At 43.1% G+C, this 26,521-nt stretch overlaps 1 protein-coding gene across 5 annotated transcripts in view; it reads right to left on the bottom strand.

Annotated features, from left to right (window-relative positions):
• Positions 1–26,521, bottom strand: part of MAD1L1 (mitotic arrest deficient 1 like 1) — a 378,641-nt gene that overhangs the window by 158,382 nt on the left and 193,738 nt on the right. For all 5 annotated transcript variants that reach the window (XM_072878170.1, XM_072878171.1, XM_072878172.1 and 2 more), the window contains 2 exons: positions 14,014–14,102; positions 5,246–5,336 (listed from right to left, as the gene is read on the bottom strand). In XM_072878170.1, coding sequence (XP_072734271.1) covers positions 5,246–5,336; positions 14,014–14,102 — 180 coding nt within the window. The remainder of the gene's footprint in view (positions 1–5,245; positions 5,337–14,013; positions 14,103–26,521) is intronic.

Genomic DNA, 26,521 nt, shown 5'->3' with positions numbered 1-26,521 from the left:
CTTTGGTGGGACCAACCACTACAAGTCCATGCTAGCTTAGGCAGGCCCATTAAAATAACTTAAAGTAGACAGATAGGACAAATCCTCAGACACCCACTCTATTTGTATCGAACTTTACCAATTATATCAGCTACTCTTACTAAAAAAATATAATATTTCTGCTTGCAGAACCTGCTTATTTCTTATCTTCACATCATTACAGCTACAACACAACTACCACTGAAGTGGACAAGTCGTTTACGCTTTAATTTGTGCAAAAATAATCAATTTAAAGCCTGGAAGAAACCAAGATTTAATTTAACCAGATTAATATCTTAAATTGTAAAATAGTCGATAACGATAGCAAAGTTAGACATTTAGAAAGGAACTAATGCACGTAACATTAATGAACACCTCAAAACACATTAATAAAGTCATGTCAGCATGACCTCATTAGTATGTTTAGTATGTTTTTCTCAGGCAGCTCCTTTGTGGACACTGTAATAGAGAATTCAGTCCCTTCTATTCCAACAGCAAAATTTAGCATAAATACCAACTTCTGGCTGGGGAAAGTCTTCTGATGACTGCCCCCATACCATGTAGCTAGTCCACTCTTTCCAAGCTCCTTGAGATAATGGGCAAAAATAAATTATTTCAATATGTATGAATAATATTACTTTTTTATGAGTGTTGTTATATTACTGACCAGCAGAAGGGCTAAACACAACTAGTTATTACTGTGACCAATGGCATCACGCAGAAAGTTGATCAGTTCAGAGTTTGTGCCAAACCATGAACCTTTCACACTGCCAAACCACCCTTGTAGGGTCTCAAGTCCCTGAGATCCTCTCCCAGCTTTCTGTGATCTTGTTCAGGTTTCCTTGACTGCCAGCATCCACAGGTGATTCCTTTAACTGAGAAACGAGCAAGAAAATAAAGACTCTTTCTTTATATGCACAAAATAAATGCACATGCATATGCTCAAAGGGATTAGGTTGCTAGCTTGGCTATGGGACTAGAGCTGATTTTCAAGCCCCAACCCACCTCAGTGTAAAAAAAATCATCTCCCTGCCTTTTATCTGTACAGATCCACTTATCTGAACTCTAACTGGAGTTTCATTTTTCTCACCAACCAGCTGTGAACTAATTACGAGGACTTCTAACTAGTCCTGCTCCCTCTCCAAGCATATGGATCCAATTAAGCCAAACTGCAGCTGATTTTAATCAATCTTCCTTGAAGCAGCCAAACTTGAAGAATCTCTTCTCCTTCAGCTCCAAGAGTAGAGGAGAGCAGGAAAAGCAGGAGAGTAGCATTTGCATAAGGAACACTTCACATCCGCCTGGTTGCCTGTAAACACAAGGCTCCTAGCAGTAAGAAATGCTAATTGAACACTCCTCACAAGTCTTTCCTCCCACTTTATCCAAAAAGCACTGATTTGATCAGTCTCTTTTGTTCTTGGCATCGAGTTGCACTCTTCCACCAGCAGCTCGGGAAGATGGTCCAGATCGTTTCGGATAACTAAACAAACCAAACCTTTGCACTGAAATCTCAGCAAGTCTGCTCACCATAGGCCAAGCAGTAACAGAGCGTTTGCTTTCCTGGAAGCCTTTTTTGCTTCATCGAAAGAAAGAAGGGTAGAGGAGAGGAGATAAAATTGCCTGGTTAAACCCACTCTTTACATATATTATTTGGATCCCTCTCCTGAGCCACAGTTCAAATGTTTTTATTAAGATAATGTCCTGGGCGATGGGGAGGCACCCCCAGCAAGGTGTCATTTCTCTACAGTTCCAACATTTCTTTGTTTTTGTAATCTGAGGTTTTTATTAGCAGTAAAGACCTGACCAGTGAGTAATATCCATGCTAAAGTCTTTATACCAGTGAAGGAAAATCAATGCAGCCTGCAGCTAGGTGTCAAGAGCCAAGGGGTTTTGGAAGAAGGGGTGTGTGGAGATGGAAAGCGCCTCCAGCCATAATTCAAGCTGTCCCCACACAAGCACGGAATACAAAGAGATGTCAGATGCTATATACACTGCTGCAGATAGCTATCAGTATCTCAGTTTCTTTATTTGCTAATATTGAGCTCAGGGAGCGTGAATCACACACCTAACACAAAAGTACCTTTCCATGTGCTCGCTCACCCTCTGGCCAGTCCGTCAGGGTCCCGTAGTTCACAAAGTGGGCTATTGTTAGCAGCAGCCAGAGCAGAAATGAGCAAAATTCATGTGCCAGTACTCAGATACAAAAGGATGCAAGAGGAAGCAAACATTTTTAAAACTACTCCTTTCCACACATCAATACAGTCAAACATTGACATTTTTAATTACCAAATATTAGCCGTATCTCCTTAGATTTCATTCACCGAACACAGCTTTGTGAACTCAGCAGACTTCAGTCCAGTGTAAAGCAGTCAAAGCCTTACTTCTACATCCTGCCTCTTCCTCTTCCAAATTCACAACTTTAATACACGCCTTCTATGTATCTTTCATTTAGTAGATACAATTCCAGAAAGTCAGAGGTTTTATTTTAAAAAAGGAACTGCAGATAAAGATTTGTCAGAAATTGCCCTCATCTTGCCTTGTTTAATGTCACCCCCTACTTTCTCTTACACCTTTATTTGATTTGATGACATGCTTTTCCCATGTTTGTCATTTCAATCATCTTTCCGTTCAGTAAAATTTTCTTGTAATTTCTATATATAAAGTTTGTCTTGCCTTTTTTTCCCTTTGTGATAAAGAGAGGTTATTTTAACCCATCATTTCCCAGTGACTTATTTCAGAGATGGGAATAAATAACATGTCAAACTAGCAACATTTCAGTGACCTTATCTGAGTGTATAATAATATTTTCAGCGTATTTGCTCAGCACTGATAGAAGAGGTGAATTTCTAAGCTTATCCTTAACTTAGTGGGTTGCCACTGTAAGGAACCTTCTTCCAATGTGTTTATAAAATAAGGCATTCTAAGCTTAGCCTGTCAAGATATTTGATTCTCAAAGTGAATAAAAAATGGGAAGGATTAAGTTTTCCCTTCTGAGGAGTTCGGAAATATTGACCATTCAGTTGGGCACATACTGAACAATACTGACATTTTAGCATTCAGCTGACATATTCCTATATTTATGGTCTCCTCTCTGCTCTTCCTCCTTTGGAGAAGTGGCTTTTGGCAGCCAGTCTTCTAAGACACAAGTAAAGTGAGAAGCTAAGGAAGGGGAGCTACCTCCTGTTAAATAAAGAATTAAAGCGATGTCCTCAGCCTTGGGAAAGCAGATGTAAGAGCATGATTACCTTAATTCAGCTCACTAACTAGCCATTGAGAGGACTGTGGATTTCTCTTTCCTAGACCTGCTAAGCCAGTTGACCACCTCCCTTCTCTTTTTCCATACCTACATGTTACCTCATCCTTCCCATACAATTTTTACTCTGCTCTATCTGCAGGTCATTCCTGTTCTCCTCCACTCTCTCCACAAAGCCCTGACATGCACAATACCATACTCAAACAACAAGCACCATTAATGAGATACATCATGGGGATCCTGTGATGAGCTTTCAAAGCCTTGTTGGGGAACAGTACAACTGTTGTATAGTAGCTTTACCACGGTATGAAGGTCCCATCTTGTTCCTATCACCACATTACTTTTCTATACTGTGAAAACTCAGCCACCCAAACAGTAGCTGATGATGATCTCCTCTACCAAGGACCAGAAGGCAGACAATTAGCAAGACTACACCAAAGACTTAGGACCTTTCCTCTTTGAATGTGCAATTTAAAAAGCTTGGTGTTTTGGCACCTTAAGAGCAGTATAAGCAAAGAAAGCAAAGCACCTCCAGGTATCACAAAGAAAATAGGGAATTCCTCTGGTCAGGCCTTCCTGGCAAGCCAGCAGCCATTGTAAGACAAGGCTGGCAGATTAAATGTGACCTGAGTGAGTTGTAATCTGCTCTGAAACCAAAGCTCCTGTTGTGTTTGTTGGAGACCTACACATCCAAACACCAGCCCAAACCTTTCATCTCCTTCTGATGACTGAAACCCAATTAAAGGCGAGCCGGGTGACAGGTTTCACACTAAACATGGCTCAGCAGAGATGCTCAGCAGCTCTTAGCTCCCTGCTTTATCAAAGCTGTCACTTCCCCTGTCTCTAGGAATTGGTAATAAAAAAAAAAATATTTGATTCGCCTCTAATAGGTGTCAAGATAAAATCAATGGTCTGTCTGAAATGTGGGTAATTTCAAACCTGCAGGTTTTCTACCAAGAAGCAATTTACACGAAAATGGAATAAAAGAAGAGAGAAAGAAAGAAAAATTAAGAGAATGAAACGTTACAATGCCGAATTGTTCAGCATATCAGAGAGAACAGAAGGGAGAGATAACACTGGTCATAGCAGGATGGGCTTTGATTAAACAAACAGGCTCAGATTCCTGTTTCCTCCAGCACCTTTCAAACAGGAAACACTATAAAACCTTGAAGCAACTCCCATGTCCCTCCAGGGCACAGGAAGGCTGTTCCCAGAATGACAGCAAGCTGAATAGACAGTCCACTCAACTGCTGCAAGTGCCCTTGGCCCTCCTTCGAGGAGGGTGAGACTTCACAGATCCATCCAGAGTGCAAAGCTGAAGACCTTCTGCCATATAGGACAGCACTACCTCAGGAAAAGGTAAAACACCCACAGTAGCACAGCAAAAGAAACACACCCTTTCATCCTTCTGAATCCACACCTTCTGCTCTCCATGTCCGTGGTCTGGAGATGCTGCCATGTCATCCTCTCAACAGCACTGATGCTTCCTGACTTGGAAAACTACTACCTAACGAGGCCACAAACTGGTGGTCTCTGTCTCCATCGCCGATAGCAGCAGTGGAATCTTCAGTACAAATGGAGCTCAAATTTTCATATCAGCTCTGTGCTGTTAAGCCCTGTCTACACTCCCGCTTCAGCACAAATGAATTTGGAGACAGACAACTTATGGTAGTGGAGTTATTTAAAATGGAACAGTTTTTAAGGCTCCAAGAAGAAACAGAAGAGGTTCTAGGCAAAGGCATCAAAAAAGACAACTGCATTTGTGTGACTGCATGTGACATCAAAACACTCCAGTAACATGGTCAGGGATACAGGTGTGTTGGTGCAGTTTGCACAGGCTTCCGAAAAATGCCTTGCCCAGATTGAGGGAAGTGAAGTTGCGTGCTGTGAGCATTCTGGCACATCTGTTTGAACAGCTATGGCGAATGGACCATGTCAGGCTATCCAGCTGCTCCGGACCTCCACATTTCCTACCTGCAGAGTTAGCTTCTCCAGTTTCATTTCCAGAGATCTGTTCTCCTCTTCCAGCTTGCTGCGTTCAGCTTCCAGCTCCTCAATTTTCAGCCTGGAGAAGAAGGGAAAGTTAATAGACACTGTGTCTCTGCACAGTCCCACCACAAATAATCAAGTAAAAGATGAAATCAAAAGCAGTATCAGATTATTCCTGTATCCAGTACCACAAAGCTACACTACTGAGGCAGTTAAAACATATGACTAAAAGATACAAGTTTGTATGAAGAAAATATAATTTGTAATAGTATATTAAAAATATACAACTTGAATATAAAGCAGATCCAACTTAGGTAATTCCTGAACCACAGACTGAGTCTAGACCGTCATATTTAGTAACCACCAACAGCTAAAATCTCCATGAGTGCATCAAATCTCTTTTTGATCTGATTTATACTTTTGGCCTCCTCACAACACTCCTTGGCAGTAAGTTCCACAATTTAATTATGTGCTGTATGAAAAATCAGTTCATTTTGTTTTATACTTCACATGTGATTATTTCACTGAGTACCTGTTAGTTCTGCTATGAAAAGTTGTGAATAATTGTACCATATTCCCCTCTCCATACCACTTTACAGGCTGCCTCTATTATTTCCTGAAGAATATCAATTTAGTCTTTCCTCACAGCAAGGATTTTCCATATTTCTGCTCATCTTTATTGCCCTTCCTTGTTCTTCTTCAAGTTTTATATAGACTTTTTGCTATGAGAAAAGCTAGAACTACAAACAGCACTCAGATGTATTCAGTGGTATAATGAGGCTTTCTGTTTTGTTCTCATCTTCTTTTCTGATAATTCCTAGTATTCTATTTGTCTTTTTAACTACTGAGCACTTACCTGGTATTTTTAGAAAACTTTTCACAATAATGTCAGATCTCTTTCTTGAGTGATAACACTCATTTAGAGCCCACTATTGTGGGAGTAAAAGTAAAGGCATTTTTTCTTATATGCATGGGCTTTGCAATTATTGACGTACAACTTCATTTCCCATCTCGAGCAGCATCATAAGATTCTTCTGAAACTCTGAACAGTCTGATAAGCTGAATAATTTCATATTATCTCAAATTCTCTCACCTCACTACTCACACACTCCTCTGCGTTGGACAACAAGTTCCCAATAAAAACCATTCTAGGACCTAGTTGAAGACCGTCGGTATTGTGAAAACAACATTTATTCTTTGATTTTCCCTTTTTTAACTTTGTATTACATAAGCAAATTAATGGAAGAAAAATGCATCAAGCTTTACAAAGTAGAAAGACATTATATTATTTCTGGTTCAGGAAATCCTGAAGACAAGGCACTAGAAGCTAGGAGAGCCTTCTGGCAAAGTACCCCAGGAGCTTTGCCCTGTTCGCATGGTCATCCACCACCAGCCATCCCCGCAGACAGTACACTGGGACAGCCAGCCCCCTGTGATTTTTATATTCTTATTAATACAACAAAGAACTTACTTTCTTATTCCATCAGAGTAAAGTTTCTTTGTGACCTTTGGCTCAAAGCTTTTTGAAAGGTCAAATATATTATATCAACCATATCAGCCTTAGCCAAATGATCGTTGAATCCTTCAGAGAACTCTATCAAAACTGTTAGGCAGGAGATATTATTATAAAACGTTCGATATAACATTTTTGCTTGCATTTAAGTACAGAGTACAAAAACCTTAATGCTGCTTCAAGAACCTCACCTGTCGCATGTTAACTTCCTGGGATTAACTGCGCAACTAATGCATATTAACACTGATCTTTGCATTCAATTTTCTCAGGATCCTTTTCCAGAATATTTTTAAAAAATTAATTATCTTGCTTGATAATACTCACTTTTAAATGATCTAAATTAAGCTGAAAATCCTTGCACCGTGACAATGAACAATGCACCCATCTGCCAATATCCCAAAATTATGCAACAGAAATTTCAGGTACAATGAAGAAGTCATCTCTCCTATTCACTAGGCAAGAGTTACAGACTTTTCCATAGAAGCTGGTTGATCTACAACATGTTCAGCACAGAAATGTCTCCTTTATAAATATGCAGCTTGAATCACTTAAATTATTTGTAAGCCTGACCCCTGCTGGTAATTTTCAGATATTATAAAGTATCATCTTTTTTCACTCTTGGAAGCTTCTAAAATGCCGAGGAGCGGCTTTTAGCATTGTCTAGGCCATTAAAAAAGATCATCAATAATTTCCAGAAGAGACACAAAGCTAGCAGGGATGAAGGATGCTGAAGAAGCAGGAGACTGAAAAGGTCGGAAAAAATGGAAATTCAAAATGGAATTAATGCTTTTAATGGCATGTTTCTAAATGGATTGCAGAACAGGCCACAAGAGCAGCAACATTTTTTTCCGAGGAACAACAGCACAGCAGCTACTGAAAGGTCAGAGCCAGACACAGGACTCTCATCAGTACTTTCTCCATACTTGACATGCTGAATTTTAATTTAGAACAAATTTCTCCCCATCCAGCCTCCCAAATAAGCTGTGGTGTTGCCATTATCTGCCTGCAGAACTTCTCTTCATGTGGAGGTTTAAGCTCAGGCCTCTTAGATGCCCTTTAAAAATCATTCATAGCAGTCACCAGAAAACACAAAGATCCGAGATGCAAGTGAGTTGTAACACGGGTAGGTTTAAGTCATTATATTTTTGTGCTACTTCACCTGCAATTTTAAGACTTAATAATCTGTTTGTGCCCCACTGAAGAAAGAGCGGTGATTCAAAGCCCGGGGTGCTCGCAGTCAGGCAGCAGACATACCCAGACCGCGTATTTTGTGACCAGCAGCACGCACAAGAGCGCCCGCGAGCGCGGCTGAAGTTCACAGCCTCTCCCCCATGAGCTTGCCCTTGGGCTCATCTCTCGGATGCCTGCTCCTTCCCAGTACCCCGGCTATCGAGGTATCATCGGGACATCCTTCTTTCCAGACACGGCGTGGGGCTTCCCGCTGCGTGCCGGGGGAAGGTCAGCCCACCGAGGTGCACGGAGCTCCCCTCCACGCTGCCTCGGCTCTGCTCTCCTTCAGACAAAACTTGCTGCTTCCTCTGCGCTGAGGACCGGGAACATTGCTGTAACCTCTTTGTACCAGAGAGGTTTTTAGGACTGACTAGCGCTTTCACTACTTATCCCTCTTCTAACCTATTTTTAACACTGTTAAGTGTCCTGGATCTCCAGTGGGAAAGCATTAAGAACCATTAGCAAACAGTTTGTGCTATTCTAGCTTTGCTTTCCAGCCCTGGGGAGCTCTTCCCAATGGCAAAGAGAGAGAAGCAAGGGAAATCCTATCTATATATAAACACAGCAAAGTATTTGCAGCTGGTGGTTAAGATACAGCAGGCAAATATTGAAAAAATATTTACTTGCTTGGCACTTGAATTTTTTCATTTACCTAAATTCAGGTACAGGGCCAACTGTGTACTGCTTCTGGATGCACCAGCACCCACAAAGGCAGCCTTAGTCTGCATGCACCTTGTGCGCTCTCTGTCCAGGGACATCTGCACAAGATATGTGATGCTATTTTATCACGAATTTGCATGCCTCAACTTGTTACATATGGGAGTTACTTTCAGGTAGGGAGAACAATCCAAGATAAATTCATGTGAGAACCACAAAAAGCAGAGTACAGAAACATCTGGGTACAGCAGAACCATCTATCAACATAATGTCTGGCCCGGAGTGAATCCTGGTGCCCATTTTAAAAGCAGTCTTGCAGCACAAGGGAGGAAGAAACATCAGTTACTTTCTGAAATACTGACACCGTTCTCAAGTTTTGTGATACATGGAAAAATAATTTGGATTAATTTCTGGAAAATTTACCAACTTCTCCATACAGGGGTTTGAAAACATGAACATATTTAAACTCTGCCAAAGATCTCTTGCATTTCTGGAAGACTTTTCCTGCATCACATGTAGACAGCTTAACCCAGAGTGGAAGGCTCCACAGGCACAAAGTAAATTCAAGCCTTCTCTGCAGCCTTTCATAAGATCAAATTTAGTGCAAGAATAAAGATACATTGGCATTTGCTCAGCCTTGTGGATTTTCCCACTTTTGAAAACTAAGCTTTATATTGCCTCCACTGCATGTTTCACTGTCCCAAATTAGAAAAGGGAGCAAGAAAAAACAAAACAAAACAAAACAAGCCTACAGCCTCAGGTCTCCTGAAATGACACTTGTGAGAAGCAGGAGACATCCCACCATGTGCATTCAGTCTATCTAAAAAGTGCTTAGATGGTGAGCGACGGCTGCTAGAAAGGCCAGGCTGCTTCTATTTTAGAAAGGAAGAAGGGGTGAATCTGTTTGATTTTCAACAGCATCTAGGCACTTCCAAAAGTCTCTCTCAGTCCAGAGCTTTTCAGTGGAGTTAACCAGTGACAACTCCCCACCATCACCCCTTTATCTTTCTCTTATTCATTTTCAGCATTCTCAGATGTGTTACAGAGCAGCGTGGATATCGCCGATGAGGACATGTCTCACGGAGGCCTCATCTGCAAAGAGGACATGGCCATGTGGAAAAGCTATTGCTGAACAGGAAACTATTGAATGGAGCAGAAAATGTATGTGTTGGGAAGACGCTATTAAGGGATCCAGATGGCACTGAGACGGTGTTAGGAGCGGAGCAGACAGAATTCCAGCAAGTGTGACTAATAGGCATTGGCAAGGACATGAATTTCTTTTGAATTACTGTAACTCTACCCAGTCACTAAATCCACAGAAAACATTTAGGATTTACTGGGGTTGCAGTTTGACAGCAGAAAGGAAAAGTTCAGATTTGTTCCAGCTGAAAAGGTCCTTCAGCTGTTGCCACTTAAGTCTTTAGTGAAGTTCTTTTTAAATATATTACTTTTATTTATAGGTTCTGAAATACTAGTTTCTGCACAGTTATCACCTTCCCTCTAAAAGGTACTAATGCCTAAATGGTCTCTGCTTTGCTATACCCCACAGTGCATGAACTCAACAGTTTGACCACTTTTTCTTTTCATAAGATCTGCAGAATATAAACAAATATGATTTCAGAGGGAGCAGCAAGAAGTGTGAGAAATGGCAGCATTAGCACCGGCTTTTATTGTCTCGACAGAAACGATGATGCTGGGAGAGAGTTTCACATTTAAAGTTATAAAAGGTCTGACGAAAGAGCACTTTGTTCTCAAGAGGAGGAGGAAAAACTGATAAAGTCTTTCAAGTTTCTCACTGAAAATTTACTTTCCATACTAAAGAAAAATGAGACAAAAGATATATTTTTAAAAGCTCTCATTCACTCACAGGAGGTGAATACAGATTCAAAGGTTTAATATGGATTTTTTTTCTCCTTTATGTCTCTCCTGCTTTTGTTTTCAGAATTTAGCTTCTAACCACGGGGTGTATATGTAAATGCCTGGAGGCTCACAGTCTGTTCCTTCTCTGCAGACTCCCCTTGCTGGCTTCTGCTGGTTTTCCTCTATTTTTCACATTCCTTCATGACAGCACCTAACTGGAGAGGCTAGGCTCAGTCCAGAAGAGCAGACGCATTGTACTGTAGCTTAATGGGATTTCAAAGACCACAATAAGCTACAGAAATGGAAGTAACTCTCTCATAAGCTGTGGCATTTCTCTCCCCACTTTCCAATTTGAAAGTTTGCATTCTTCCCCCCGTTTTCTGCCAGAATTAACTTCTGGCAGCAGTCTGTAGAAGGAAGGAGTAACAGTGGAGCTCGTGTTGCTCGTTCCTCCTTAGCAGCTACGTAAAATTGAGTAAACCAGTCCTGTTGAGGCCCACAAGGACACGGGAGGAGGACGAGCACAGCAGACCCAATCCCTTCCCATATTAACCTCTGTTCTCCTCCCTTCTGCTCTTTAACCACAGCTACCCAATTCACCTCTGCTGTACGGAGAGGACACATCCAGCCGAGCCACAAGGAGTGTTCTGGCGTGGACCACAGCACATTACTCCTGAACCCTAAAAAGCCTGGAGGAAGATAGTGATTTATCTTGCACTCCTTTGAGAAGGAGCCTCTTCTATGAAGAAAGAACTTGGCCCAGTTTCTTGTGCAATGCACAGAAAACACCAGAAAACACAAAATAAGGCCCAACCATATCCTTTGACTGCTTAAGTGTAGAAACATAAGAAAAAAATCTTTATGGAGTTGATTCTGCAATGCTGAATGGAGTGCTCGAGAGCCTGAGAAGACACCTGAAGCAGCAACAGTAGCCAACAGTAAGGAAAAAGGAGCAGGGACTGGCTTACCAGCTCTCCAACAGAGAGCTCCAGAAGAAAGAGAACACTTTGCACCAAGTCATCTACTGTTAGAGCTGAGCAGTGAAAAGGGTGATTAAAACCAAACAAATCCATGCTTTTTGGAACAGCTTTGTAGCTAAAAGACTAGCATCAGGGCCTGGGACAAGTATTTAAATCAGCCGTGACACAAAAAGTGGTTCAATAAAAAGCAACAGAAAAAACAGCCTGGAATTAGATCCTGGGACTGTGGCCTCTGTGCCTCAGGAGCATACAGTACTGAAATGGGAAAGAGAAGAAAAGACAAAAATATCACCAGGAAACAACTGGAGAAGCTTAGCCTCTTTGCTGAAACAGCTTTCAGCATATGGCTCATCACTGGAGAATAGCTCCGCACCATCGACGGCTTTACTGGGAATAGGCCTGTGTTTGTCATACTTTGTGTGGCGGCTTTGACACAATTTCATGAAAGGAGAGAGATGAGATTAGTAGTCAAAGCAAATTCTTTAAAAACAAAAAAGAGAGAGGAAAAAAACGTTACCTAGAGGGTTTTAGGGCTACCTTTGAGCAGAACCTAACACCACAATCCCATAACAAGCAGGTACTTGCAAGCTGCACTTGTCCCTGCCCAGGAAATAGGTTTTAATTCAGGGCAAAGCCAGACATCTCTGTCCCCACTGCCACAAGCCTTCCACAATATGAAGTGGTCCTGGCCTATGTGCAATCCAGCTGTTTCCCCCTACACACGCTGTTCCTGAAGCTGCTCAGTTAACAGATGGCAAATGCTGCTCAGGGAAGATAAACACCGAATAATGAGTCCTGGAGGTGAAAATAAAGAGACTGAACATCTCCTACATGAAAGGGTGCTGCAGCCCACACCAAGCCAGGGAGGGAGAGACCGAGGAGGTACTGTAGAAATACTCCGCAAACCTTCAGCTCCCAGAAGACAGCAAACAGAATGCTGGCTTTACTGATAGAGAGGCATAATATTAACCAGGAGTGACGGGTTTAATGTTGCTGAGGAGGTGCTGAATACTTCTGCAGCAGTATAAACATCAGGTTTCAGAGGGTCTAGTGTGCCTTAGCAAAGGAAAAACCTGAATGAGCTCAGGTCAAACAAACATCCACAATACGCAAAAGCAGATGGAGACAGGTTTATCCCCCTGGATAAAGGGAAGCCATAGCGTACTATCCTCTACCAGAACTCAAACATATGATAGAATAAAAAAAGGGAGATGTATGCCTTGGGTCTTCAGAACTATTACACTGTCACCTTGAGGGAACTACACTCCAGGAGCAAGTCTTTAAGATTAGGTGTACAGCTCTAAAACGTATTGGAACAGCTTAGCTGAATATGTGTTATTTTCAAACACCTCCCCTCTACTATGGAGCTGGGCTTTCAAAGCTGTAAAACAAGCTCCAGAGGCAAAGCACAAGAGCAAAGTCATAACGTACAGGCCAGTAATTTCTGCTTTCTGCAAGATTCTGCTTGCTGCAAAATCTTGCTTTCAGTCCTAAGAGGCAGTAACGCTTTATAGTGATGGAGCTGAAGATATAAAAGAATTAAGAAATGAAACTCCAGCCAAAGTCTTACATCAGCTGAGAATAAAAAAACTCAGCCTGTCAAGATCTGATTTGCTCAGCTTAAATAAAAGGAACTTTATTAAACAGTCAGAAACAGATGAACTTTTCTGTGCTCAGTATTTATTGTGTCACCTGCTTTGGAATGGAAGCTGTAAATGCTTTAATAAATACATGGAAAGGTTGTCTAGCTTCACTGTACCTTTTTTAAGTTCCCACGTATCTTCTGCTGAAATGCTGTTTTGTAACTTCGCTTTCACTGAATCACAACAGGTACCCCTCTGCCATCTGCAGCAATGCACGAGGGGAAATATCCCTCTTTTATCTCCAGTGCTACACGCACATCAGTATTACAAAAGCTGTATTCTAAACCTCTTTACACACATGCCAACAGATCCTGTATTTACAGTCAAGATTTGGTCAAAATAAGAAACAAACAGCAATGCTGTTTCCACAGGAAAGAAAGTCAACAGGGGAATAGTGATGCAGGAGCCAGTCTTATAAATTAACTGAGTGCAAGAGACTCCAAACATTCAAAGAAAAGAGCCTGCAGCCTCCCAAAAGATAGAAAAGCTTATAAAATATCTAAATGCAGGAAAGATCAGGGGCTGAGGCTTTCTGTTAATGCTTCATGGATTTCTCTTGTCTGTAAAAGCTGACGGGAAAGTAAAAAGCGTGCTCGGGAAAAGAACATCCTACTTCAGAAATACAAGGAAAACATGTTCTGATCAATGCTACCATGCTGTTCCCTGAATAGCAGGCAGCCTAGGTACATAGCACCGTCTATACACATATACTTTTTCTTGCGTTGTAGCATGGTGAGGTCTTGTATGTGGTGCTCTACCACAAGATGGCAATAACCAGAGCAGGCAGTGAAACTGCCCTGGGCACATCCCTTCTCATTAGTTCCACTGAAAATAGTAGATTCTTCTCAGTCTTCCCCTTGCTTTGCCTACCTGAGCATGTCAACCTCCTCCTTGGTGATGACGGTACTTTGCTCAGCTGTGCACTCTTGAGACTTCAGGACCTTCATCTCCACCTCCAGCTGCAGAAGAGAAAAGGCATTAGTTCCTCCAGTACTAATAAGGGGGACACACGAACAGCAAAGGGAGGAGGGGGAAATCATGGTGGTCTGCACAGTTCAGACCTTTCTCAGGATACGGACGTGAAGCACAACTCTTCATGTGTTGAATGTCAAAACCTCGGTTAACCCTGCTTCCCTTTGCAATCCCTTTTGCCTTTCCCAACGTTTTCTCCAAGGTAGATGAGGCACAGAAAGTTGATTGTTTCTAAGCAAAGCTTCTGCTTCTCTTCCAGATACTTCCCCAACCTGTCCCCCATGGATAATAGGATGCAGAGAATTATCTGTGTGGTATTATGAGCTTGCTGGTACCCGAGATTCAGTATTGACAGTTCAACCTCATTTAGCTTCGATTCCTCCCGAGAAGAATTGAACCACAGCATTATGCTGTCTTGTCCAGGACAATTCTGACACAGGCACATTGAATCCAAAAGACTGGGGAATATTTCCAGCACTTTCCAATATACACTTCTGGCTCAAGCTGCTCAGGTAGGTCTGGTGGAAGGAACAATTAAGAATACTTTTGCCTCTGGCCTTGCTTGGGAAGGAACTCACAAGAAAGTACCTCATAACTCTACAGACATGAAAACTTCTTACCCAGACTCTACCATTCCCAGGCTCCCCGACTTATGGGAATCTGTATCCCTAATTCAGCTATCAAGACAATGCACAGATAGATAAATGACATATGTTACTTGTTTCTAAACCCCTCAGAAAATGATTTATTATGAAGTGCAAGCAGAGACAAACTACCTAGAGAATACTCAAACTTCTGTTCCAGCACCATCTCCCAGCTTAGACCTCCTTCACACTTATCCTTCAGATTTTGGATTTCCTTTGTCATCTGTCTTTTAGCACCTGGCAACTAATTCCCCTAATAAATCCATTGACAGAAACTATATTTTTCACTCAGGAGAAAAACAATAAGCAATCCAGCCCTAATTACATATGCAAAACTTACGACCACAGAGAGCTCGGGGCTCAGCATCAGGGAAACAGCCCATTAATACCCCATCCCTTCAACAGCACTGATTAGACTTCTAGAGCAAAATCCCGTTGCAACGGCAAACTTCCTGCAAAAACAGCAAGCTGGCAGAAGCTCCCCAGTTTTACAAGGAAGAGGAGCTTATTGACACGTGCAGTCATACTGCTCAGCCAGAACTGAAATTTTGACATATTGCCTCTTTGCCCTTCCCAGGCTTACCAGAAAAGACAGACAGAGCATGGCAGCATGGTTAGCAGGAAAGGGCAGAAAAGGGATGGTTGGATTATTCTCCCTCCCCTTTCTGATACCACAGGGACGGAGCAGAAGAGAGAGGGTAGAAAAGAGGTTTCAGCCAAATTTCCCCCTGGCACCCCAAAGCCCTGCATTCTCCCCCTGCCTGTCAAAAGGCATCCAGGAAGAAAAAATAAGCAAAGGCCCACCTGCATCATCAGGCTGTACAAATGTTAATGTATATTAGCTGCCTGATAAGATTATCACAGCCAGAAATGCTTCCCTCAATTTTCTGATTACTGAGCTTATCTCTCCCAGCTCAGCCCATCACAGATGGCTGGGGATAAAGCAAGCGCGCCAGATAATTCCAGGAATGTGAATAAAAGGTACCGGGACGAGGTGCAGGCTTCAATTCCAACCTACTTCTAGCAGGAAAACACTCATTATAGCTCCCGTTTCCCGCGTCTGCTGAAGCCTGGATGTGTTTGCTATTTAAGAGTTTTGTGCTGCTTTCTGGACTGCATGTGGACAGCATTTGAAGATGGAAGGGCTGGTAAATATGTTATTTATCATAGGCTAAGCGGGCTCAGCCTTGAGAGCCTCAACTGCCACCTGCTCATCGACATGAGCAGATAAATCATGGCCACCTTCTCAGGGGAGAAGGGAGGACGGAGTGGGTGGGCGAGTAATCTGTTGTTGTGACCTGGGGTCTCTTGTGTTGGCTGCATAGAGAGGAAAAAAATGGAGTGTGTAATGGGAAAAGGAGACGGGAGAGTGAATGCACACACGCTCTAGTGAATGCTGCCGTGGAAAGCATCAGGGCAGGTCTCGCCTGACATACAGCGGTGACAAATTAGTGCCAGGTACGCTCAGTAGCGGCGTGATGAGATTCTGCTGGGTTTTTATAGCCGTTGAAGGAGAATGAGGAGAGAAGGGCACAGGGACTGTAGGGCATTTTATGTCATTTCTGTGTTCTCCCAATTTTCAAGCGCCAAAACTACCTGGACTGAAAATTTGATGACCCTAAGGTGCAAAAAGAGAGAACGGCATGGTGATATCTCTAGAGGTGAAACTGGCTCAAGCAGTTAAATGTTGACACGGACCTGCTTTCCTCAACCAGGATTAAAACTATTGGAGAGTTTCAAGTTCAGGCCAAGGCACAACTTTGTGCCACAGCACATTATTGTCATTAAAACCTCATTAATTATTTATTTTAAAAAAAGTAAAACAGTTAAGGTATTAAGCATTTCAAAATTCAAAATATGCAGCGTGTTTCCTTTAATTGTTTGGGTTTCAGTGAGGAAAACATTCCTGCCTGCCAATCTCACAGAAGATATTAAAAATGTTACTTATGTCTTTTCCAGGGCAAAAAGAAAGTTAGTTGAGATAAGATGGAGTGGCCTATTGTTGGGATCCAATTCTGCTTTTCCGAAGGCAGCACAGTGCAGCCAAATAGGTCCTCACAAAACAAGAATGAAGAGAACAGCAAAAAGTAAGGAATCCCTTGATAAAAGCTTCCTCTTACTTGCAGTTTTGCCTGCTGGACAATCCAAGCAGAACATGATCTCACCAGCCTCCGGTCAGACCTGGTACACTCGTACCAGCATAACGCTGTGTTAGACGTTGCCACTACCCGCTCCTCCAGCTGGACCTTCGCTGCAGTTCTGCACATGATGCAGTCAAGACAGAAAGCAGAGAAAAGAGAAAGAAAAGCAGCAGAACTGAATGAGGAAAATAAGCAACAGGAAGGCAGTAACAGGACAAACCCATATTCTACATAATTTTCAGCACTTTGTGCAAGCTTAAGAGGTGGGGAGGTTCCCAAGACCATTCCCTTCGAGACAGCCCCTCAGGATAGCTCCAGGGACCAGGTATGCCCTCAAGAAGGGATAAGGAGAGGAAGAGCCTATCTCCTCTTGCTCTTTTCTCTGCCTAATTCCCATCACATCCCTTTTCCTCAATTAATTTCCAGTCCTTGTCTCTCTTGTTCACCAGATGCCACTTTCAGCAGGCATTTTCCGCTTTTTGAACTAACTCAGTATTCCTGTCTAAACTCTTATGATTTTTATCGATAATTTTATATAACTGGCTGAGTTAAACTTTTATTACTTTGAATACATTAAACTACTAGAAGCCGTTACCCAGCAGAAAGGGGAAAAGAGCTGCTCAAATTGCAGCTCATTGCTGTATTCCCCCATTCACTACCAAATGACCTAGGTCAGGCTTGGATCCTTTATCTCTCTTTTATGTTGATCTGGCTCTTAACTAGCATGGAGGGCAGAGAGAGAACATTGTCCCGAAATACAGCATTGCATCTCTTATCCTGAAAACTGCACAAGAGGGACCTAAGTACCTCCAACTCCTGCAGGAGCTTCAGGGTTAATATTGCCCAGGATCAGACCTGCTGTGATATCCCCACTGTACAGAACACATTAGCAACTTGAAAAGAAACCACGCTATTATTTTTAATTTTTTTTTTTTAAGTTATCCAAGGTTTTTATGACACTAGAAAAGGCAGAATAATGAGTAATGTCAGAGCCTATGAATTGTGAGTAAGGCACATAAACAGGTACTTAACATTTTGACTATGTGATGTTCTCTTATCAGAATACACTGGAGCCTCTTGCTCTCAACATAACTGATCGCATTTATCTCAAACCTTTTCTACTCTCTCTCACTTCGTAAGCATGAATTTGAGTCCAGCTTTATTGCCCTCAACAGAAAGTGATCAGGACACATGCAGTATATAGAATGTCCACTTCCACAAATACCCCCAAAGATGAAATGTAGATACTTTTTCCAAAACAAACAGTCAAAACCGAGAAAGAGAGGAAGGAAGAACATGGATGGATTTTCATCTAGTTTTTAATTAAATGAAATATCCTTCTCCTTTCAGCCTTACTTTTAAACCTGCCTGGACAGGATTTCAAGATGGTGCTTCTCCTCCAAGTGTTAATGACATAGTGAACACCCACAGCAGTCTAAGAAATGTGTTCCTTGCTGGTTCTCTCTTCTGTAGGAATTATGTAAAGATATGAGAGATGACAGGAGAAACATAAAATTATAAGTTCACCTCCTGACAGCTAGAAGAAACAAAACTTTACTTTAGGGAGCTGATGTTCTTGGTACATTTCTGGCATTTGTCATTTCTGACCCATAATTGTCCCCTCCAAAACAAGTACTCCAAGTCTCTGCAGTGCCACAGACCTGCTGTTCCTCCCACTTGTTTCCAACGGGCTTCAGCATTCCTGCAGACAAGCCTTTCCAAAGCATCCTACTGACCTACTGTCTACACCCCATCTTCAAAATGAGACTTGTCATGGGACTTAAACTTCTAAATCAAACCAGTCCCCCTTGAAAACCACATTTATGAACTTCTGAAAATTTTAACACACTGCGCAAAATAATGACCAAATCCCTGTTCAAGTCCCTCATTTTGGGTAGTAAAGGACTCAAAATATAAAGTATTTCAACTCACTGCTAAAGTTAGGATTTGCATGTTGAAAAAAAGGGGCCGGTTTATTCGCCCACATCATGTACACGTATTTCACAGAACACATGCTGGAGACATACAGTTATTATTTGAATAATGAGTGCATTTTAGTGAGGGGCTGATACAGCAATCTTATCCTGATGAAGTGTGTCTGCACGTCATTCAGCATTCTTGGGACTGTAAAAAGCAGGAAATGCTGAATCCATTATAAATGTCTAAAGGTTTATTTAACAATGGGCTGATGCAACATCCTTTGAAAGGCCTTCCTCAGCAAAAGAGCTGATTTTAAAAGGCAGAGATAAATAGGAACTGAATTGCATGGAGCCGGCATGGAAAGGTGAATTGAGAGGTTGTGTTTGACTACAAGTCTCAACACAATTCAAGAAACTATTTAAATACATAAATATTTAAATGTATGAAAACCAAGCAGACTTGGAAGAGTGTACACTAAAATAGACAAGAACAGAGAAATGGGACCCTGAATATGATCCACACGCTGAGGTTTGAAAACAGGCAAACTACTGTTCCCCAGGAGCTGTACACCAGTTATTCTACTGATGCTATTTGTGCTTCTCTCCAAAGGATGTTATTTGCCTCTCTTCCCACAGAGCAGCATGGCAAGCTTGGAGACCTCCTGTTGTCTACAAGCTTATAAACCTGGCATCAGGAAGAAATCAAACACACACGAACATCAGTGAGTTTAATTTGGGTGTCCAGCAATACCACAAGGTAGTAAGACAACATGCTGAGCACTTCCATAGATCATTCTGCTCAGCAAAAGCAGTATCACCTCTTCCATGTGCCCAGCCCACTGACATTCTGAAGGACTGCTCCCCTAAAACATCTGCAGAGAAGCACACATGGGGAGAACTAAGCCTCACCAGATTTCTTGGTGAACTCCACTCGTCTTCAAAGAAATAGGATAATACTTGCAAAACAAAATATTGCTTGCCATTTAGAAACAGGCTAAGTAGACCAGAATTAGTTGATACATTTTCTTGGGAAAATTAATCCTTGATGCTATTGTGAAACAAAACCAATAAAGCCAAAGAAAATAAGATATTCAATAAAATGTGGTTTAGAACTACCCATTTCCCACTTGGTTGAAGCAAAAAAAAATTTTTTTTTCTCTTTAAAGACAAAGGCTAGCTAGATCAGAGCTGCCAGTCGCTATTGGTTACCCAATCTGTAACAAACGGTGAGCTTTTATCACTGAGAAGACAGGGCTAGAAGCAACCTTCCAGCAAATAGTTTCCTAAAAATGTACTCATGCATATATATCATTGTAGATACACACAAACTGGGAAATGGACATATGCTGACTTCTGCTTCTCTCCAATACAGTCTGGATTGTGGCTTTTCTCCTCCTGTTGCAGTAAAAAGAGAGCAATTTTTCAAGTTTATACCGAATGTCATTCTATTTCATTTCCAAATATAATCTCCCAGAGAGAAGGTTCGCTTGCCCTATTTCCAATCTCTAAAGTTAATACACAAATTTATATTCCTTTCTCCCACTCGCTCTCCTAAATTAAGAGGTGTAATTACTAGGAACGCTTGCTACAAACGAATAAAGTGCCAAGGGAGAAGGAGCTGTCACCGCTGGACGTTTGCAGCAGCCAGCCTCCTCTCTCTCCCATCCCCAGAGGACCCTGCTTATGAGGCAGTTTCTGTCTTTCCTATTAGCAAGGGTAGATGACACACAGGAGCAGACGCCAACCCCTCCCTTTCCAGGCAGGACAATCATAAGGAACAAAATTACAAAATTAACTTCAGCCTGTCAAGGAGCCACCGGTGCTTACAAGGATCATTCCCCCAAATTCACCTTTTGCCTCTCCCCAGTGCTGCTGACCTCTCGGGTGACGTCAGGTTTCCTTAATGACAGCGGAGAAACTCAGATGTGCGCTCTAAAAATTCAGCCCCAGTCTCATCCCTCCCCCCCCTCCCCATCTCCAGCACCCTCTCAAAAGGAAGATTGATTATTATAATCAGACTTAGCTCTGACACAGCATTTGCATTTTCAAAGCACAGCATAGTCATTAACTAATTCATCTACCCCAAGGGAATCCTAACGAGCTTTCACCTCTCTCCCCTCTGATTCCCAATCTGCAGGCAGCCCACAGCTTTTCTTCAAACACCTCCCCTCTACATTGTGCTGCACAAGCGCAACTTGGTGAAACTCCAGGCAAACTCAGCGAGCCAAATTCAGCCCTGCTGCAAAGGAACACAGCTCTGCTGCTACCAGCTGAAGAGGACAAATGCACAGACACCCTATTTAAACTAGTTATCCTCAGGTTTCTGTATGTAATCACAATGGTACAGGGTATTACAGGAAACAGTTTCTGTTCTGCAAAATAAGGCCAATGCCACAGGGGTCCCAAAATTACCATGATGCCGCATGAGCAGCATCAACCGCGAGCCTGAGCGGCGTGCCCAGCTGCAAGCATGTGAAGAAGGAAGCATCATCCTATCACACCCTCTAAACACCCAGCCTCCTCCTGCATAGCCCATCCCACAAGCTCTTCCTCAAACACCTACGACGCACCTTTGCCCCAGGACTCAGCCTCCTGCCCCTGCTTAAGTCTCTTCTCACACCCCAACGCTGCCAGATGCCGACCCTCCCCACTCACCCACCTCCCTTTGCTCATCTCCGCATCCTGCCCCAGCAGAAGCGCAGAGCCCCGCGCCCACAGGTGCTCCACACAACAGCAGATTATCGTTGATGAGCAATATTGTCTAATTGGAAGTGCTCAACCCGTATTCAGATGACCCATTCCAAATACTCCTGTGTGGAATACTTAAGAGAAAAAAAATCAGGAAGATATTTATTTTCTCTCTTGCTTTTTAACCTACAGCAAATAGGGCTGTTACTTGAACAGGGGATAAGGTGACAGTATTGATACTGTTACCCTGCAGCAATGCACTAAGGACCAAGAGTTGGTATCTCAGCTGGGGGTGCAGAAGGGTGTGCAAAACCCTGCAGCTTTGAACAGCCTGAATGCTCCAGCTGACCCATTCGGTGTAACATCTGGAGCCTTTTTACCCACAAGTGGTATATACAAAACCATACACTGGCTCTGGAAGGACCCTGTCCTTCTGTTGGAAGGACAGACGCTCTGCTGACGCTACAGTACGTCTGAAGGCAACTGCCCTGGTCACCAGCACAGACTCCACGACAACAGCAAGTAATGTGCAACACCAGTCATCATGTGGGTACCAACTTAGGACGGTTTTGACAGTTTTGTCTTCTTGACTTTTGTTCCCCACTTTATGCTGTATTTATTTCTTTCTGGTACTCTGGGATGGGTGCAAGATGTGACAAGTTGGAAATAAGCACTGCTGGGCATTTCAGCAGGATGGAAGCTGGCTCAGAGCTCAAGACGAACAAAACTGGAAGGTTTGAGGGGAAGAGGAGCAAATATCCTGTGCAAGAGACCCACCGAGCAAGGGAACTGGAGATGTTAATTTAAACCCACGAGTTCATTTGAGTACAATTACATACTTCAACTCTCGCTTCCAGAGGAAGGAGCGGACGAGGAATCTCTTCCTCTCCATCTTGCTGCAACCCTGTCCAGTCCACCCTCCCAGGCACCGCTATGAGACATCACCACCACTGCACGACAGCAAAAATCCCTGACAGCTCCACCTCCAAAACACCTGTCTTTGCTCTAACAGCTCGTTCTGAAGAAACATCACCTAATTTCCATGTTCATTCAGCTCAGAGCCTCTCTGCTGTTATCAGCCTCGCTCCACCACTTCACCAGCGTGTAGATGGCTGTTTCCTTTAATTACTACCGAAAGCTCCTCCCACCAGGGAGAGCAAAACAGCTGGTGTCCACCGAGAGAAGGAAACTCGGGAGTAATTAGCCTTAAAAGGCTGACACTTCCTACCCATTACTCCTGGTTAGAACAGCAAAACACAGAATAACAGTCTCTTTAGGGAACCTGTCCAGGTGTCCGACTGAATCTGCCACAACCCCGTCCGGTGTAGCTGTGGCACTGGCGCAATGAAGTTGTCTGCTCTCAAGAAGAGCATCACACAGGTCGCTTCTTTCACGCAGGAGCCGGCACTTTTGCTAGAAGCAAGTCTTCTAGCAGCTGTAATTCACAGGCAGAGCACCAAATAAATCTGCAAAGATGTCATACCTCCTCTGTACAACGACTGAATACAGTTTGTTTCCTGAAAATATACCCTCGAGGGGTTTCTGGAGCATTCAGTCAACAAATTCTCATTAAATGGTATCTTGTAATCCCACCTCTTGCCCCCACCCCCCATCAGTTTTCTTGTTGAAAAATCATCACATAATAAACAGTCAGAGAAGAACCTATGCATTTTACCGACCACCTAGGAAGATCAAAGGGGAAAGGAAAGAGGAATCTAACATCCATTTTTGTTCCTTCATCTCCTAACATAAATACAGTGGAATCAATCTCTCCTTAATACTGTAAGAGAGCAAAGGAGCCTTTACTGAGTGCTAGACTTGAAAATTGAACTTAATCCTCCTGCTCCGACTCACATGGAACAACCCAGAGCCTGTACTTCAACATGCTTTTAAGAACAGCTCTCTCGCTCCCGCTTGCATCTCCAGCCCAATTTTGCAGTTCGATACAGCTGGGAGCACTGTTTCTGGCACGTCGCGGCAGAGAGAGGGAGGGTGAGCAGGGGCCAGCAGAGCTTCATGCTCAAGATGCTTTCTGAACTCCCAGAGATGGGGAATATGAGGATGGGGCAAGGGATCCAGCTATGGCAAAGCAGCAGCTCTCTCAACAGAGCCTCCCAGCTGCCTTCAAGGAAGTGACAGGCGCTTGAAGGAGTCTTGTTCCTCAAACCCTTCCCCAAAGAAGAGGCTAAGAGCAGATTTAAGGTTTTCTAGCTAAATGACCCATCCTGAGGCCCTCCTGCGACAACAAGCAGTGGGCTTTTAACGCATAAGAAGTGGGAAATCTCTCCCCTTGCACCAAAAAGCAAAGGTTACAGGGCCCTGCTGAAACTGCTCTGCCCATTTTAGCCTCTCGGGATTACGCCTGTGGTCCCCTTCAGTTGCCAGCCAGCAAGCAATCACAGAACGAAAAGCAAAAAGCAATTCCCTCTCAAATACCATATGTTCAGTTCTGATGCCAAGTAGAAACCTGGCATTTTAACCTTTGGTGAACATGTTCCTGCTGCCACCAACAATAAACTCCGAGGTTCAGCTCGGAGGGGAAGGAAGGTGTAATAGATGTGCGGAGGATGACATTAGCACTGAATACAGCATCAACAGGACAGGGCCTGGCAGGAGCTCGATTTTATACAGCCAGTCTTTAGAGGTTAATGAAATATTCATAAATAAGTTAAAATTCTCCTGACAAGCTAGATCCTGTAATACAACAAAGAGTTGTCAGCCTCAATTAAGCGATTCCAAAGAGGCAGGGCACTGCCATTCATTATTTACCAAGGGGTCAGAGGAAAAATTCAGCTCTATGATCTTCTTGTCTCTCTGGATAAATTAGGTTTTACAGCTCCTGCTGGAGGACTCTGCTGCCCTGACAGAGCGGCTCAGAGAGACCCCAGCCTGCCACCACTACTACCTACCCCCAGCATCTAACAGCCAAAGGCAAAAAACACTGGGAACAAGCTCTTCTAAGGACACTGAGACACAAAAAGATCGAAAGCAAAACAAATAACGTAGCAAGCTGAGTAGGCTGTCAGTGCAAGGACTAAGACAGTCTTGAAACTTCATGGTTTTTAAGCCTTTATCTCCCTTTTCATACACACAAAGCCAGCCCTGGGCAAGAAGAACAGTATCCAGCAACCTTTGGTCTGCAGGCACATCCACTGAACGTGCCCTCAATGTCCCCCTAGATCCCACCCATAGCTAGAGATCTTCTCATCCTCCCTCATGCTCAGGATAAACTGTGCCCACAGAATTGCATTTCTCAGATCAGATCTCTCAGGATGGTCCTCTTCTGACACAGGTACAACTTCCCAAGACTGTGAAAGCAGGAGGAAACTGGTCTCCATCCTTGTCTCAAGCAAGTTGGAGATTAATGATTACTTTGTCCCATCCTAGCATGACTGTTCAACAGACCAAGTCTTCCTTTCCCTCTCTGGACATGCACTGCAAGCATGTGTTCGTTCTACAGCTTCTCCAAGCTGCCTTTTAGGCAAGGCAGAAAAAAGAAGCAGAAATTACTGAAGCCGAGAGGCATCCAGGACCTCTCACCCCATTTTCCCCTACCTCTCAAAGTGCTGAACATTAGCAGAGAGCCCCTGCACCCTCCAGGAAACTTTAGTTCAACTAAATCGAACCACAGGAGTCTGAGGTAGCCCATAAGCTTCTTACAGACTCTGTGAGGGTGGATGTAGCCTGGAAAAGCACAATACTTGCATGCATATTAATTATGCCTTTTGTACCTCAAGACTCTGGCTACTATAACAAGGCCTGTGATAATATCCTTGTCCCACTCATTTTATTTTACCAAGTAACTCAGTATAACTCAGATTTTAGTGTAACAGCAGCAACGCTGACAACAGGACTGCTCTAATCACAGCACCGCAGTGTCCTCTGCACAGGAAAACGATCCACCTTTCTCCTCTGCTCAATAACTGAAGGGAAAAAAGCCCTACCTCTTTCTTTTCCCTCAGTTATAAGCCTGCAATGCAAAGGTGAGAGCACATTATCAAGTTTCAGCCTATTTCCGAGTTGAAAAGTGGAGCGCTCACTATCATCCTTATTACCAGAAAGCAACCCATAGCATTTTTCAGCACTGCTCAGGTTTTACAGGTACACCTGTAGCATGGAGCCCTCTCCAGATGATGGGCTGAGAGTTAGATCATCGTCCATACATCCCATCTGAGCTGGAACTGCTGCTCAGTTTTGGGTCAGACTATTTTCCCCGCAATCCGGCAGTACCTGTCCCACAGGGAGCCCAAAGGGAGGAGCAGCAGAAAGGCAGCTCTCCGCTTTCGGCAGCTATGTTTCTCCCTTGTGAAAGTCCTAACCCCACATCAGCTGTTATTGCCTTCAAGGAGAAAATGAAAACAGTCCTGTTGAAACCAAATGGTGCTGCAGAGTTCCATAAAACTTTCACATTAATGGATCCAACAGCAGGTTCGTTTGTGTAATGGGACTTTCAAACAGACCGTTTATTTCTTTTTAATTTGAAGGAAATGTACTATTTGATCCCATGTGCCTGGCTAGATTTTTAAAACAGAGATAAACCACAAGAATTTACTCACTAAGTCTCTTCTTCTAACCTAATTAAAACAGCATTGAGATATTAACGTGCAGAAGTGTAATGTACTGATCACCTCTCCAGTCTACAGGCAGCACTCCTCTACCAAGATCCCAAAGCTTCCACCACACTCTACTTTGCCCGCAGCCACATGCAATAGATGCTTCTGATGTTGCCACAGTTTTGTGTGCTGAACATGAATTTTCCAAGAGGGAAAATGCAGCAGATGCAACACAACCAACTGAGGCCATTCACCATTCCCTATGCTAACAGATTGGGGGGGCGGGGGGGGGCAGAATTCTGTCTCTGCTCCTCAGAGCTCACTATATTCCTACACTGTGGGGAACTGCAAGGACTAATTTTAATGTGCATGTTTACAACAAGCACTGAGAGCTCTCAGCTAGGAAAAGGAGAAAGGAACTCCGAGTACTCCCATCCTTCTGTTCCAGGGTTTACTCTACC

This window comes from Ciconia boyciana, chromosome 13 (assembly GCF_034638445.1).
Source record: "Ciconia boyciana chromosome 13, ASM3463844v1, whole genome shotgun sequence".
NCBI classification, from domain to species: domain Eukaryota; kingdom Metazoa; phylum Chordata; class Aves; order Ciconiiformes; family Ciconiidae; genus Ciconia; species Ciconia boyciana.
The sequence above is the reverse complement of the archived record's forward strand: the minus strand, read 5'-3'. Positions and strand labels throughout refer to the sequence as shown.